The sequence below is a fragment of the Seriola dumerili genome, unplaced genomic scaffold, assembly GCF_002260705.1.
Source record: "Seriola dumerili isolate Sdu_G_001 unplaced genomic scaffold, Sdu_1.0 BDQW01000016.1, whole genome shotgun sequence".
Lineage (NCBI taxonomy): Eukaryota > Metazoa > Chordata > Actinopteri > Carangiformes > Carangidae > Seriola > Seriola dumerili.
The window spans coordinates 646787-661420 of NW_019174271.1; the positions used below are offsets into that span (position 1 = coordinate 646787).

Here is a 14634-nt window from a genome sequence, read left to right on the forward strand (position 1 = left end):
GCACTGCACTATAAGGACACTACTGACGGTCCGAGCAGAATCGAAGCAGACTAGAAAGTCGTACAACAGGAACAGCTGTGGGTCTGTGGAGTCCACAAACTGTACATAATTGATTATATTGGCCATAAAATTAATAATGATACTCTCCAGTATAATTGAGGCCCTAGGTGCAGCGCAAAGCAGTTTTGCACAGTAAGTGTTTTCTCAATACTAAGAACGCCAAGTTTTGACTCTTGTTCTTTGGGAGTTCGAACTTGGCAAGTAAGATTCAGGAGTATAAACTCCTGAGAACAGGAGGATACAGTATGGTTATTCAGCAGGTGCAAGAGCAGCGTACTTTATGGTGTCATATTAGCATGTCTTTAGCATTGCATGTTTGTCTAAGTTTACATGGTACTCCTAGATACAAAATGAGTGCAATTTAATATTGTATAAGTCTTTATTTAATGTCTCAGAGAGGTTTTTGATTTATTTTGTGTGTCAGCTGTAGTTTGTGGTGCTGTTGAACTGTACTGGGTTACTGAGAGATGTTTCTTATATTTAGTCTATCCTCAAGATGGGATGAACAAACACCTCTCAAAAATAGATTTCATAAAAAATGTAACATTATAACCTTGCTGAAGTTAGGGCTGTTTTATTACATTACACTACATTAGCTTCATCAAGGCGTACCTAATAAACTTCTCATGGCTTAATGATATTAAAATGGATTAGCCTATATTACCCATATATACCTGCTGCGTGCACCTGTTCTCCATCTGTGTGATTTACAGTCATGTGCATCACTCGTCATTAACTAGATTTCTGACGCAGCAATCATGTAGGCTACAGTAACTTTGAGACTCAGAGCATGGAAGATAGGTGTGCTCTCACACTGCTGATCAACCAATGAAACCAATGAAAAGTATAAGTAAGCACCTGGTTTAACAGGTTAGATGTTTGTAGGAAATTTAATTCTGGTAGACTTGAACAATTCATATCAGACAGTTTATATTTAAAATACAGCTGAATGTTTCTGCCCTCTGATTTAAGTCAGTAGAGGAAGGTTAGTGCACAATGGCTGTTGTCATTTACTATCATTCATGCTGAAATATATTATCCAGATAGAAGCACGGTATCGCATTGATTTGCATTAAACTCATGATGGACTTTTATTTTGAAACATTGCAAGAGACGTGCTGTTCATTGTGGGCTAGGGAACCCTCAGTAGTAATTGGCCCAATCCCAATGTTCCCCCCTCACAGACTCACAGACTTGGAGACGTGTTCCCGGGAAGTTTGTGAGGTCTTAGTTCTGTCCCAGTGTATAACCATCGAGGGCATGAGGGCTCTCCAGCAGACGCTTTATGCACACTGTCCGTACGGCTGCATTTCTGTAGACTTTGCCTGAGGGCTTTACCTAAAGTTCATAGTAATATCAAACATGGAGGTGCCATGGTTATCAGGGGATGCCCGGAAGTGTAAAAAATGGCAAACAGCGTCCATAAAACGTAAGAAATAAGATGGAAGAACGGTTAACAAACAAGCATGAAAGGAATGAACCCTGATGTTAGCATTACAAGAAAAAAGACAGTACATGACAGTACAAACACAGAGCTCACTGTGATTCAGAGTGAGAACTGTGGAGTTATTTGTCCTATGATGACATGATGGTGAATTCCTAATATCCAAATTGGATCAGATCTGATCCAACATTATGTTTTCTGTTTATAAACAGGGAGTGAAGGGAGGGAATAAAAATGTACAATCAAAAGTCCTAAACCCACAATTGAATGCAAATGTTTCATCATCAAGGTAATGTGCTGTCACATTCCTCTTATACCATACCATTCTGAGCCCTTATAGCCTCTCACACTCAAACACCGGGGGGGGGGGGGGGGGGGGGGGGGGGGGGGGGGGCTTGCCTCGCTGGCCATGAGGCATTCTGCTGCACTGCTGCTGCCATCGATGGATGCCACATCCAGATTCTTCATCCTGCACAGCTGGATGTTTGACAATACTTAAAACATAGGTAGATAGATAGATATGTTTATTTGTTGCAATGTTCTTTTTCTTGTTCTGGCTAATTTAAATGTAACTGCATGACTGTAAATAATTATGTTGTGTTTATCTGTAAAATACAGGTGTTTTTCATTTGTTTTGTAAATAAACTTGAAATGAAATGCCTGAGATGACTCTGAAATGGAGTAATATGTATTTAGAACTTATTTCAGTTTCTCATACACAGACAAAAATGGCTCTGCTCAAGCTGTGGCTGCCCTCTCCCTCCCCTCCTCCTCCTCCTCCTCCTCTTCCGTCACTGCCTCTCTCTCTCTCCTCTTCCCTCTGTGCCTGCTCTCTCATGAAGTCCAGTAGAGCCTGTCTGCCCCTCGGCCTCTTCCCTTATGGCTGGCAGTTTTGCTTCAGCAACCGGGGGCTGCATCCATTAAACTGCACCACTGCCAGGTGGCAGCAGTCACACTACTGGCCTCTGCCCCTCTGCCTGTGGGTCGCTCCCTAAGCTTCTGAAAATAGGGTGTTAATTACTACACTGTGAAAGTGATTGTTTGAATGTATCCACAGTTCCAAAGTGCACTTGATTTCAAGGGTCAATGCATCTGTGTTATGTTTCAAATGTGGAAAACTGAGGCTAAGTAGTTTCTTTAAAAGGAATCTCCATAGGTCTCTGTCAGTATAGTACAAAGCAGAGAAACAGGCAGATTACCTTGTTTTTGTCTTTTGAATTGTTCTACTTCCACTTTTTGGCCTGTTTGGCAGAGGTGGTAACAAAGTCCCTGGGCAAAACAAAAACAGAAACAATGACACTACTACACTACCACGTCAATAAGATATTAACCATTCTAGTTGGACACTGCCCCAGTCTGGTTTCAGACGCTCGCCAGAAACTCAGGCAATGATGCAAGGATTCAAAAATCAATACTCACTCTCATCCAGTTTTGGATGAATTTCTTATATCCATGAAAAGATTCAATGAGGGCCCGGGTTTTCTGATTAAAATATTGCTTAAATGTTCATTTTAAAGCAGATTAATAACCATTATAACAGTTATAACAAGTTTGTACAAAAGGGAATACAGACAAGCAAACCATTCAGTCAAAAGTTCAAAGATACTGCTCCGGTAAGGGAGAACGAGGTTGGTAGTCACACTTTTTTACTTTCATTTCAATCCGTCAAAAACGTAATCTTTTACAGATTCCCTTTCAATGTGCAATAGAAGCCTTAAGTGTCAGGTAAAGTGTCTGTGTTTAAGTGTAAAATGGAGTGCCCTTACTCTCCTTAAGCTTTTTTCTTTTCAAAAGATCTAGACTGTCAAATACATCTTGTGCACTTCTGACAACCATCCCTGTTGTGGGGGATGGTTGTTAGTCACACACTATGGGGTTGATTGTCCCCATTTTATTTTAATGGGGAAAAATAAAAAATGGAACCATTATTAAATATTTTATTATTAGAAATGAATTAAAAAAGTAAATAAACAGGAAAAATCAAGTGCATTTTTATCCTGTTTTATCCATAACAACGGATATACACTTGCAGGTGTGCAGTCGTTCTTGCACAGGATGCACTGCCGCCATGTTTGAAAAGGGCTCCTCACACACCAAACAGAAACATCTTCATCTGAGGATGACTCTATCTCCTGTCCCTTCCCTCTCTTCATTGTCCATGTTGATGCCTTGGATTTCTTCAGCCAATAATTCTATTAGTTCTATCTTGACAAATCAACCACAGATTAAACATGTTTAAACAACTACATCAACTTTTTTTAAAATAATACAACAAACAATTATATTTTTGTATTTTATATTTCAGGTATAAGACCAGAAACAAACTGGATGCGTTACATGTGCGTCGCAGCTGTGGGGTGTCTTGGTTTTCATTTCAGCGCCCATGTTAATGGGCTAGAGCGGACACACTGAGTCTCCCGCCTCGTGGCTGCATCACGTGGTCTAGAGATTCGGTGTCTCACCCATTTTTCACATGCGTCTCCCAGCACAGACAGAGAAAAGACCTGTTGATGTTATATTGACATCATACCAGCAACATTACATAAAACTGACACCTTCCACTATAGTTTCTACGTCTAGGTTGAATCTGAATATGACAAATATTTTTTTAACCATTATAGCAGCTGCATGTGGAGACAGTGACATTTTAGCGACAGTTAAAAAGAAATCAGAAATGTATTCTGCAAACTTCATGTAATGAGATGGAGCTGGTGGTAGCAGCGACACAGCAGAGAAGCAGCAGTGTGAACACACATGTGCACACTCAGCGACGTCAGCCGCAACGCACACGCAACGCAGGCAGTGCGTTCCCGGCGTCAGCGACGCTGACACTAAACAGCAGTTCAAAGTTGTATTTGTCACTTACAATGTACAGTAAGCAAAACAGTGAAAAAACTATTAGATTTTTTTCCCCGATATAATGATAAATATTTCATATGCTGGAAAATATTGATTTATTATCAAATATTGGCCAAAGTCTAATAATGAGCTCTTTCCTCTTACTGCTGTTTAAGACCAGGTTGTTATGGCACCACTCTGCCAAGTGTGCTGTCTATAAACTGTATCATCATTATCTGACATCAGACCCACTGCTGTAGTGTCATCTGCAATTTTATGATGGAGTTTGAAGAGTGTATGGGGTTGAGTGAAGAGGATTAGGCTCAACATGCAGCTCTATTGGAAACCTATGTTTAAGAGTAGAGTGGATGAAGTAGATCAAAGTATAGCAACAGTCACCAGTCTTACCATCTGTACTTATGAGATTGCAAATAGGTTTAAATTTTCACATTACTAAAGATAAACCTTATATTTCAAGAATGGGAATATACTCAAATATAAAAGAAAAAGCTGTAGGTATGTGTTGTACAGTGCTACTGTATATTTACTTATGGTGTCAGCTCCCATGCATTAATTGCTTAGGGTGGGAATTTCCTGTACGGTATGGTATAAAGGCTGACAGCTATTCTGATTGCAAATTGTGGTGCAGCCCTGCCATACGGAATGTATTGCAAATTTCAAAGCAAACTAGCTTTTTTCAAACACTCCACCGCCACCAACAAAACACTAGATGAGGGAATATCTTGTGGAAGAATGGTGTTCCATCCTTCCAGTTGAATTCCAGAGATTTGTAGAATGTATCTTAAGTAGCACTAAAGCTCTTCTTCTTCCTCAACTTCATTTTGATGGCACACTTACTGGGCACTTTATTAGGAACACCATACTACTACAAGATGTTGAAACTGCTCCATGTTGACATGATGCATCACATCATTTCTGCAGATCTGTCAGCTGCATATTCATGCTGCCACTCTCCTGTTCTACCACATCCCAAAGGTCTTCTACTGGGTTCAGGTCTGGAGACTGGGGGAGGCACAAATCATCCATCAGACCAGGCTACGTGTTTCCAGTCTTTACCTGTCCAGTGTTGGTGAGTCTGTGCCCACTGCAGCCTCAGGTCTCTGTTCTTGGTGACAGGAAGTGGAACCTGACGTTGTCTTCTGCTGTTTTGGTCCATCCACGTCAAGTTTGGACGTGTTGTTCACTCTGAAGCTTTTCTGCTCAGCACAGTTGTAAAGAGTGGTTATCTGAGTGACCATAGCCTTTCTGTCAGCTACAACCAGTCTATCTATTCTCCTCTGACCTTTGACCTCTCTCATCAACGCAGAGCTGCTGCTCACTGGATGCTTTTTCTTGTTGGCTCCATTCTGAGTAAAAACTCTCGAGACTGTTGTGTGTGAAAATCCAGGAGATCAACATAAAAAATAGTCAAAGTCATTGAGTCACATTTTTTCCTCATTCTGATGTTTGATGTGAACATTAATTAACTGAAGGTCCTGACCGGGATCTGCAGGATTTTACATTGCACTGCTGCCATGGTGCAAGTGTACAGGTGTTCCTAATTAAGTGCTCAGTGAGGCAAGGCAAGGCAAATTTTGGTGCAATGCAAATTTATTTGTATAGCACATTATTATACACAGCAGTCATTCAATGTGCTTAACAGAAATAAAGCACATATACGCATTAAAATAGAAGTACAGAGAACAATAAGAAAAATGGCATAAAAACACAGATTATAAAACAGGCAAAATGCAAGATTAAAAATTAGATGAAGGAAGAGGAGAGCAGAGGAGAACAGGGCAGTTTTTAGACTCTTTTTAAAGGTAGTTACAGTTTGGGAAGATTTGATCTCCAGGGAGAGCTGGTTCCAGCAGGGGGCAGCATAATGGCTGAAAGACATTTAACCTTGTTTAGTTTTAACTCTAGGCTCCAATAACTGAAGAGCTGCTGCAGATCTCAAAGACCTATTTGACTCATATACATGGAACATTTCTTTAATGTATTTAGGGCCCAGACCATTTAGTGACTTATAGACAATGAGTAAAACTTTGAAGCCAACTTTGTATCTGACTGGAAGCCAGTGCAAAGACCTGAGAACTGGAGTAACATGCTCTCTGTTCTTGGTATTAGTAAGAACCTGAGCAGCAGCATCTGAATAAGCTGTAGCTGGCTAACGGTCTTATTTGGTAAACCAGTGAGGAGAGCGTTGCAATAATCAACTCTGGAAGATATAAAGGTATGAATGAGTTTCTCTGAGTCTTGATTAGACACAAGGTCTCTGACCCTAGCTATGTTCTTGAGATGCAAAAACGCAGATTTTGCATCTCGGAGACGCAGACAAACCAATATTCTTAACATGGGTTGAAGTCTTTAATGCTCTAGACTCCAGGTAGGCACTAAGTTGCAACCTTCCTTCTTTGTTCCCAAACAGAACTATCTCATTCTTCTCTTTATTTAATTGGAGGAAGATTGATTGCATCCAGTCATTCACTTTTTCAAGGCACAGACACAGAGAGTCTGTGATTGTATATTTTTAATTTGCAGCTATACCACTTCTTTAAAGAAAAATCCACAAAATGTTTTCTTAACAAATTATTGCTTTAGATCTTTGGATGTAATAAACCCATGTGTTTGAAGTACTCTGTTTTCCTTTCTTGACAACAACGTAAATGTTTATTAGCCAACGTCATAATTCACCCTCTGAAACTTATAAAGCCTATAAAAATGCAAGTAAAGCCATTACAGCCTTCACAATGGAACTCCACTGTAATAGTGAAGATTATATCGTTGTAAAATCCTTCAAATAACTGATACTTCATATTTTTCCGCTGCGCGCTCCCGCGGAGCTCATGCACTTTCTGGTAGGCAGACAGTCTCCGCCCCGCTCTGACGTAGCAAAGATGTGTCCTCTATTTTTAAAAGAAAATAAATTACATTATTTTGCGTCTACCTTATAAACAATCATAAACTGCCTGTAATACATGTGTTTTGGATTTTGTTGATTCTTCTCTTGATATTGAAACAATTTGTTGTTGCCATTTTTACGCGGGAGGTCAAAGGTTACAAACAAAATGGCTGAACACAGTGAAGCCGCATCCACTGTGTTGTAAGCAGCCGGACAGAGAGGGTATATTTGAATGTTTCGATGCGCGGGGACTGTTGCTGCCATTGTGTGGACCTGTTCTCTTCTGTACAACACTCACTATTATTCATGGCCGACTTATAATTGTGGATACGTTGATTGTGGTTGCAGTAAAAACACTGTGCAGCCGTCTCCGGGGGACACACACCGACGCTGAAGCAGTCATTACAGCGCTGGCTGCTGCATCTGACTCCGACTCTCGTTGTTCTGTTACATATAACCTTTTTGTTAGTGTCCCCGTACATTAGAGGACACCTTTTTCACTTTTGCATTCTGATTAATGTTTGAGCTTCCTGAATCTGAAGCTAGCGAAGTAGCCCAACACGGCGCACCATAACGGAGCAGTGGTTCGGCATGTTGAAACTTCAGTCAAGACACAGCAGCAAACGAAGATGAACAGGAAGAAGGATAAAGGATTTGAGAGCCCACGTCCCTTCAAACTATAAGTTCCCTTTATATAATTTTCTCTTTGTTAGCTTTAAAATGAGGTATATGTGTTGAATAGTGAAGCAAAGGTAAAGCTGTCCTAGCTAACGTAACGTCAGTTTAAAGCGTACAGACAGTAACGTTACAAGTAAAAAACAGTTTGAAAATATATCTGTTGGAGTAAATAGTTTAGTTCACCGATGAGATTTCCATCATATATTTACGTAGTTTTTCTGTCACTGCTTTTACGACCCATCAGGTGGTGTGCATCAACAACATCAACTTCCAGAGGAAGTCTGTCATCGTGAGTACACCAGTTACAGTTCACCAGAAAGTATAAACGGCTCTCCAGCGCGTAATATTACACCAAGCTGCATCCTGTCCGGTTACTGCACAATCTGCAATATAATAATGATAATAATAATAATAATAATAATAATCATAATAATAATAATGATCATGATAAAAATGATAATAAACTTTATTTGTATTGCATCTTTCATACGAGAAATGTAGCTCAAAGTGCTTTACAACAAAGAAATTACATGCACCAAGTGCATCACATGAAAAGACATGAAATTAACGTAAAACGTGTTCAATTATCATAATGAATATAATATTAATACAATAAATATTCACATAGTACATATTTATATCTGTTTACTATGTTTTGTTCACATTATTATTGTAAACATTTTATTAAAAAAATATTCTATTCATAATTTAAGATAACTGACCTGCAGTACTTTACTTTACTTTACAGTGCTTTATCTTTCTTTATATTTTTTTCTTCTTCCCTTGTTTATTGTTATGCACTAAAACACCAAAGCAAATTCCTTGTGTGTGGAAACCAACTTGGCAATAAACCTGATTCTGATTCTTTAAACATTAATGTAAAATGAGATAGAATAAGAATAATAAAATCACATAGGAAAAAATATACATAAATAGATAAAAATAAGTTAAAAAAAGACTACTAAAACGTTTTGTTTGAGATGAAAGTTATAGTTGACAGTAAAAGTTGACTGCTTGATAGCAGGGCTCTCTCTTTTCTTGTCCATCTATTTCACACATTACACTCATTCAGTCGGTGAAAATCACTCCCTGCTTTAAGGTTGATTAATTACTATGTATTAAAAAGTTATTACATTGGCATCTTGGGTGTATTAGGCAGCTAGTCTTATGAGTCATCATTTTTATTTGCTAAATATAATGCAAATACTGTATGTGTCCGACTTAAGCTACTTACTTTGTTACAGCCTTACAGAATCATGTTAAACATAAGTCACAAGGACATGTGAAGAAAAAAACACTTGTTCCCTCTCTGGTTCTAATCCACACAATGAAAATAACTTCAGCTGGTGATTACAATTGTCGTCCATCTTCATAAACCTTTTTTTTTTTTTGCATCCCTTAGGGCTATGTCGAGCTGACCATTTTCCCCACAGTGGTGAACCTCAACCGGATCAAGCTCAACAGTAAACAGTGCCGCATCTACAGGGTTCGAGTCAATGAGCTAGAAGCCCCGTTCATCTACAATGACCCCACGCTAGAGGTGTGCCACCATGAGTCTAAGCAGTGAGTATATCAGTCTACTTTTGCCTGTGCGTCTTCTGATTACCTGATGAGCTGTCAGAAAACTGGAAATATATTCGGTTATGACAGTGAGTTATGTGGTAAGACACACATCTGTTTTCTAATAAGAAGTGAATCGTTTTATTTATCTCCTCACATACTGAGGGTTTTCTTTTTTTTCATTAGTGTTGACTGCCAATTTTTTGTATGTGTCTTTGTAGGAGAAATCTCAACTATTTCTCTAGTGCCTATACAGCAGCAGTGAGTGCTGTGGACCCTGATGCAGGACATGGGGAGCTGGTCATCAAAGTTCCCTCTGAGCTCTGGAAACAAGGAGATGGTAAGAGGCAAAGAATAAAAGCCACCAACAATTAAAGAGGCTCACAGAGTTATTTTGTTCATTACTGATAAAGTGTAGAGGTGCCCTGATCACGTTGTTTTTGCCTCCGATACTGATGCAGATCATCTATGAGTGAGATCGGTCGATACCGATCATTTTTGACATGCATTGCAGATGGCGTGCGTTATATCAGTCTCACACACTTTGATAAAGTTCCACACGGCCGACATGTTTTGTTTTGGTGGCTTGTTGCGCACTGGCGCAATGAACAAGGTGGGAGGCGGGGCTACACTACACAGCACACAGACACCAGAGTATTAACCACAGGTGATCAGTTTTAAGGTGATCAGTGACTATGAGCACAGCTGATCTACCCATCATGTATTTTTAAATGAAAATGAAAACACTAATATTCCTGTGTTTTGTGTCTCCAGATTTGAAGGTTTTAAAGGTGTACATAGAATTTTCCCTGGACCAGCCTAAAGGGGGTCTCCACTTTGTTGTTCCTGATGTGGAGGGCAGTATGGCGGAGAGAGGAGCTCATGTGTTTTCTTTTGGATACCAGAACTCCACCAGGTATCAAACAAATGTGTTCATAATTACCCTGTTTCATAGGAGTTGATTCAAATAAAATTTACTCGTTTTTATTAGCTGAGCTTTTTATTAGCTAAATGGAAAATGGCAAGTACAAATTAATTCCAGTAAGAATGAACCGTGCCATATATCACCAGGTGTATCGGTCTGTTTGCAAGCAGTTTTCTAAAAAAAACAGCTGACGAGTGCTCTATATACTGTATTTACTGAGCATTCAGAAGGTATTCAGACCCCTCTACTTTTTTTTTTTTTACATTTTCTGTTGCAGCCTTTTGCTAAAATCGTTTTAATTCATGTTTTCCCTCATCAAACTACACTCAAGTACAAGAAAAGGCAAAACTGAAATAATACACTGACACTGTAATATACTGTATTCAGACCCTTCACCATCTTTCCCTTTCCTTTTTGGACATTTCCTTTGTTTTCGTGCAGACTCTCACAAACATAAGCCACAATAGCATTAGTCATTGTATTTGTTTGTGTTGTTGTGCTTAAAGCTCATAATGTTGACTTTTACCCCAGGTTCTGGTTTCCCTGCGTGGATTCATACTCAGAGCTGTGTACGTGGAAGCTGGAGTTCACCGTGGATGCTTCCATGGTGGCAGTGTCCTGTGGGGACCTGGTGGAGACCATCTACACCCATGACATGAGGAAGAAGACTTTCCACTATGTCCTCCCCATTCCCACAGCGGCCCCTAACATCTCCCTGGCTGTGGGGCCCTTTGAAATCCTGGTAGACCCCTACATGCATGAGGTAGGTTTAAATGATGACGCCGCATGTAGTGTGGGATAGTGGAAAACAAAAAAAACAACATAATATTGATTATTGTTGGACCACATAATGCCGTGCTTCATCCTCCAAAAATGTGAATTTACTTTTATAAAATGAAATAGTGAACACAGTGTCACTTAAACTTTCTGGCCAGTGTTTACAGTAACACAAAGAACAAGAGTCAGAGGAGCCAACAAATCACATCGTGCAAAGAGCTCCAGAGAGTCTTTTCTTTTTCAGTGAGCTGAGAGTTACCGTTGATCAACAGGGACATGAGACAAACATTTGAATCTGAGATGTGAGGATTTTCTGCTTTGTGTGTTTTATATTTCTGTAAAAGGAACATCTTTAGGTTTGTAACCCACCGGTCAATCACTCACAAACACGTGTAGTAAGAGGGAAAAGTGTCAACTATTAGAATATTTACTGTTATAATTGCTTAACAACACTAAAACTACTGCCATCTGTAAAACATTTGGAGATTAGGGACTAAACTGAGTCTTTGTATTTACTACTAATCACCACTAGATGTCCCTAAACACAAGGCTCCATTATTGATGTTAATGTTTCCTTCTCTCCTCAGTTTCTTTCTAGAGCACATGACTGCATATTGAAATCCAATAAACTTAATTACCTTAATTATAAACATCAGAATCAGATTGAATGGCCAATAAACACACACAAGGAATTTGGTTCCAGCAGTTGGTTCTTCTCAAGCAATACACCATACAGACAAATGTACACACTATTTACAGACAATACACAGTATCCAAGAAATTTACTGATTATTTAACCGGCAGTGCAAGTGTGTGTATGAAGCTGTGATGTATTATTTAGACGGCAGCATGTGTGATAAGTGTTGAAGAAACAAGAGAAGCTGTGACAGAGCAGATGGTACTGGTCAGCTGTTTATGAGGGAAGACGCTGCTTCTGTGTCTGGTGGTGTTGGTGGACAGGATTCTGTAGCGCCTGCAGAAAAAAAAGGTTGTGTCCGTTTTCCTTGCACCTGGTTCATGAAGAGTATGTGTCATGGAGGGTGGACAGGGGAGAACCAATTCTTTATATGTTTCTGTTGCAACATATTTATTTGATCCATCTAAATATCACTCAGTCAGTGTAATCAATTTAAATTAGAAATAATAGATGTAGAATTGGCATTGGATGATTTAACTAATTAATCCAGGCACCCTTTGAAATGCTTAGAACTGAAGACAGATTATTCCCCTGGTTCTCCACAGAGTTACCAGTGATGTTCACAACAACAGACAAATCCAGAGCTGTAGCGAGGCGTACTGGAGACGGAGCCTGTTGGCTGAATTTTAGACAACTTAGAAGTAATGTACATCCTCCTTGAGAAGAGCAGAAGCCAATTATCAAATAGAATTAATCTGCAGCTCCAGGTTCTTCCATTTCTCTTGGTCATCTTTGAGATGTTTTTTACTCCTTGACTAGAGTCCAGCTATGAATGCAACTGTTTTTAACTAGGTTCTGCTGTTGTTTGTTTTCTTGTCAATTATTTTTGTGTGTATCTATTCTGTGTGTACTTTTAAGTGTACTTAAGCTTTTGTAAATAAGGTGATTTGTCACTTTGTTTACTCTCAACGCAATTGAAAATGAGGGCATGCCGAGGTAGAATGTAGTGTGTGGACACCTGCCTCTGTAGTCTGTGATGGTAGTAAATGCAGTAAAGACATATAAAGGGGACATCTCATATTGTGTTATTAGGACAGTGGTAAGACAGAGGAACCAGAACAGACAATAGTGTTTCTGTTGTTGTGCTCTGACTAGAGAGCTAACTTTAATAGCACCAGCTCTCCGATGTTAGAATTAGCCTCTTTTCTCTGTGTTTTAAATGGAATATCTGTGGGTTTGAATGTTTAGTCTTTTTTTATTATAGACATTTTTCACTTTTCACTTCCTTTTTCTGACATTTTACAGACCCAACAATTAATTGACAGAGTAATCATTAATAAAAATAATCATTAGTTGGAGCCTTAATCGGAAAGGCACCATATGATTATGTAGGCCTAATTACTAACTAACACTGTACTTGGTCTCGTCCCCTCTCAGGTGACCCATTTCTGCCTGCCGCAGCTGCTGCCGCTGCTCAAACACTCTATGTCGTACCTGCATGAGATCTTTGAGTTCTATGAAGAGATCCTGACGTGCCGTTACCCTTACGCCTGCTTCAAGACTGTGTTTGTGGACGAGGCCTATGTGCAAGTGTCCTCCTATGCATCCATGAGCATCTTTAGGTAATCATGATAGTGTGTGTTCCCCTGTTCCTCTGTCCTTTCAAGTCACGATAGGTTTGGTATTTCTGTACTGTCATACATGAAATTACCAGCTATAGAAATTTTATAGCAGACTGCCATGGGTTCAGGTTATACTCATACTGTATCACATTCACTCTGAGATTTGATCTGTTGCCTCTGTCTTTCAGTACCAACCTGCTTCACAGTGCTATGATCATAGACCAGACCCCACAGACTCGCCGCTGTCTGGCCCAGGCCCTGGCTCAGCAGTTCTTTGGCTGTTTCATCTCCAGGATGTCATGGTGAGCCTCCAACTATTAATTGTCATTGTTTATTTGCTGTGTCAATCAAAAAAACAGCGACAACTTTGATGACATAATTAAGATTTATGACTTAAGAACTGAAACTGTCCATGAGATCATTGACAGGAACTGAAAGCAGAACTGGTGTGGATGTGAATGCCTTGGTGAATAATGTGCAGGTGTTTTCGTTGATACAGCGCTTCCTGATTACCTCTGTTTTGATTCTGCTGGTGTCTGCAGAGATGGTTATTTTAAAGAAAGCACTTATGATCAGAAAAGGCAACATTGGTCACCACAACCTCAGACACATCTATGCCCTTGGAAACAATTAGCTCTAAGATGTGTCCCCTGTTATGGGTCGAATCTCTGAAGGTATCCAGAATGAACAAAAGTTAACCTTTAAAATCTCTTTATATGGTCACCTAATAGCAGAGTCTTTGGTCTTTTTGAATGTCCAGTTCACGTTCTGCTGTGATTCTGTTTTTTGTTTTTTTGATGATATGACATAAGCTTTTGCAGCCTCAGGTCTGTTGTACACCGCTGAGAGACACTCCTTGTGGGCTTAGCTATATCACGGTTCTTGGCCTTAACAGAACCTGCAGTACCTGTTCTCCAGCCGAACTCCTGTTGAGACATCAGTGGTAGTACTTCAGTTGTGACCAGTCGCTGGGTTTGAGAGGTTTTATCACTGAAAGATGATTCACCACCGGGATTCCAATTAGCTCAAGAACTAATGTCCTTGAAACAAGGACTTGTTTTTTTCTAGATGCATTAAAATCTATCACTACGGACTGACATCTATGTCAGTATAGCCGTAGAGTCAATTTTGGCTGGACCGCGACAGTGGGGCTATCCCTATAATCTGGAATGTCCCTGACTGACTGAC

At 39.7% G+C, this 14634-nt stretch overlaps 1 protein-coding gene across 1 annotated transcript in view; it reads left to right on the forward strand.

Annotated features, from left to right (window-relative positions):
* The first annotated feature begins 7413 nt into the window (after positions 1-7413).
* Positions 7414-14634, forward strand: part of taf2 (TATA-box binding protein associated factor 2) — a 31224-nt gene continuing 24003 nt past the window's right edge. Inside the window, exons 1-8 of the mRNA XM_022751010.1 lie at positions 7414-7448; positions 8139-8214; positions 9328-9488; positions 9707-9825; positions 10260-10401; positions 10942-11173; positions 13262-13446; positions 13635-13748. Coding sequence (XP_022606731.1) covers positions 7414-7448; positions 8139-8214; positions 9328-9488; positions 9707-9825; positions 10260-10401; positions 10942-11173; positions 13262-13446; positions 13635-13748 — 1064 coding nt within the window. The remainder of the gene's footprint in view (positions 7449-8138; positions 8215-9327; positions 9489-9706; positions 9826-10259; positions 10402-10941; positions 11174-13261; positions 13447-13634; positions 13749-14634) is intronic.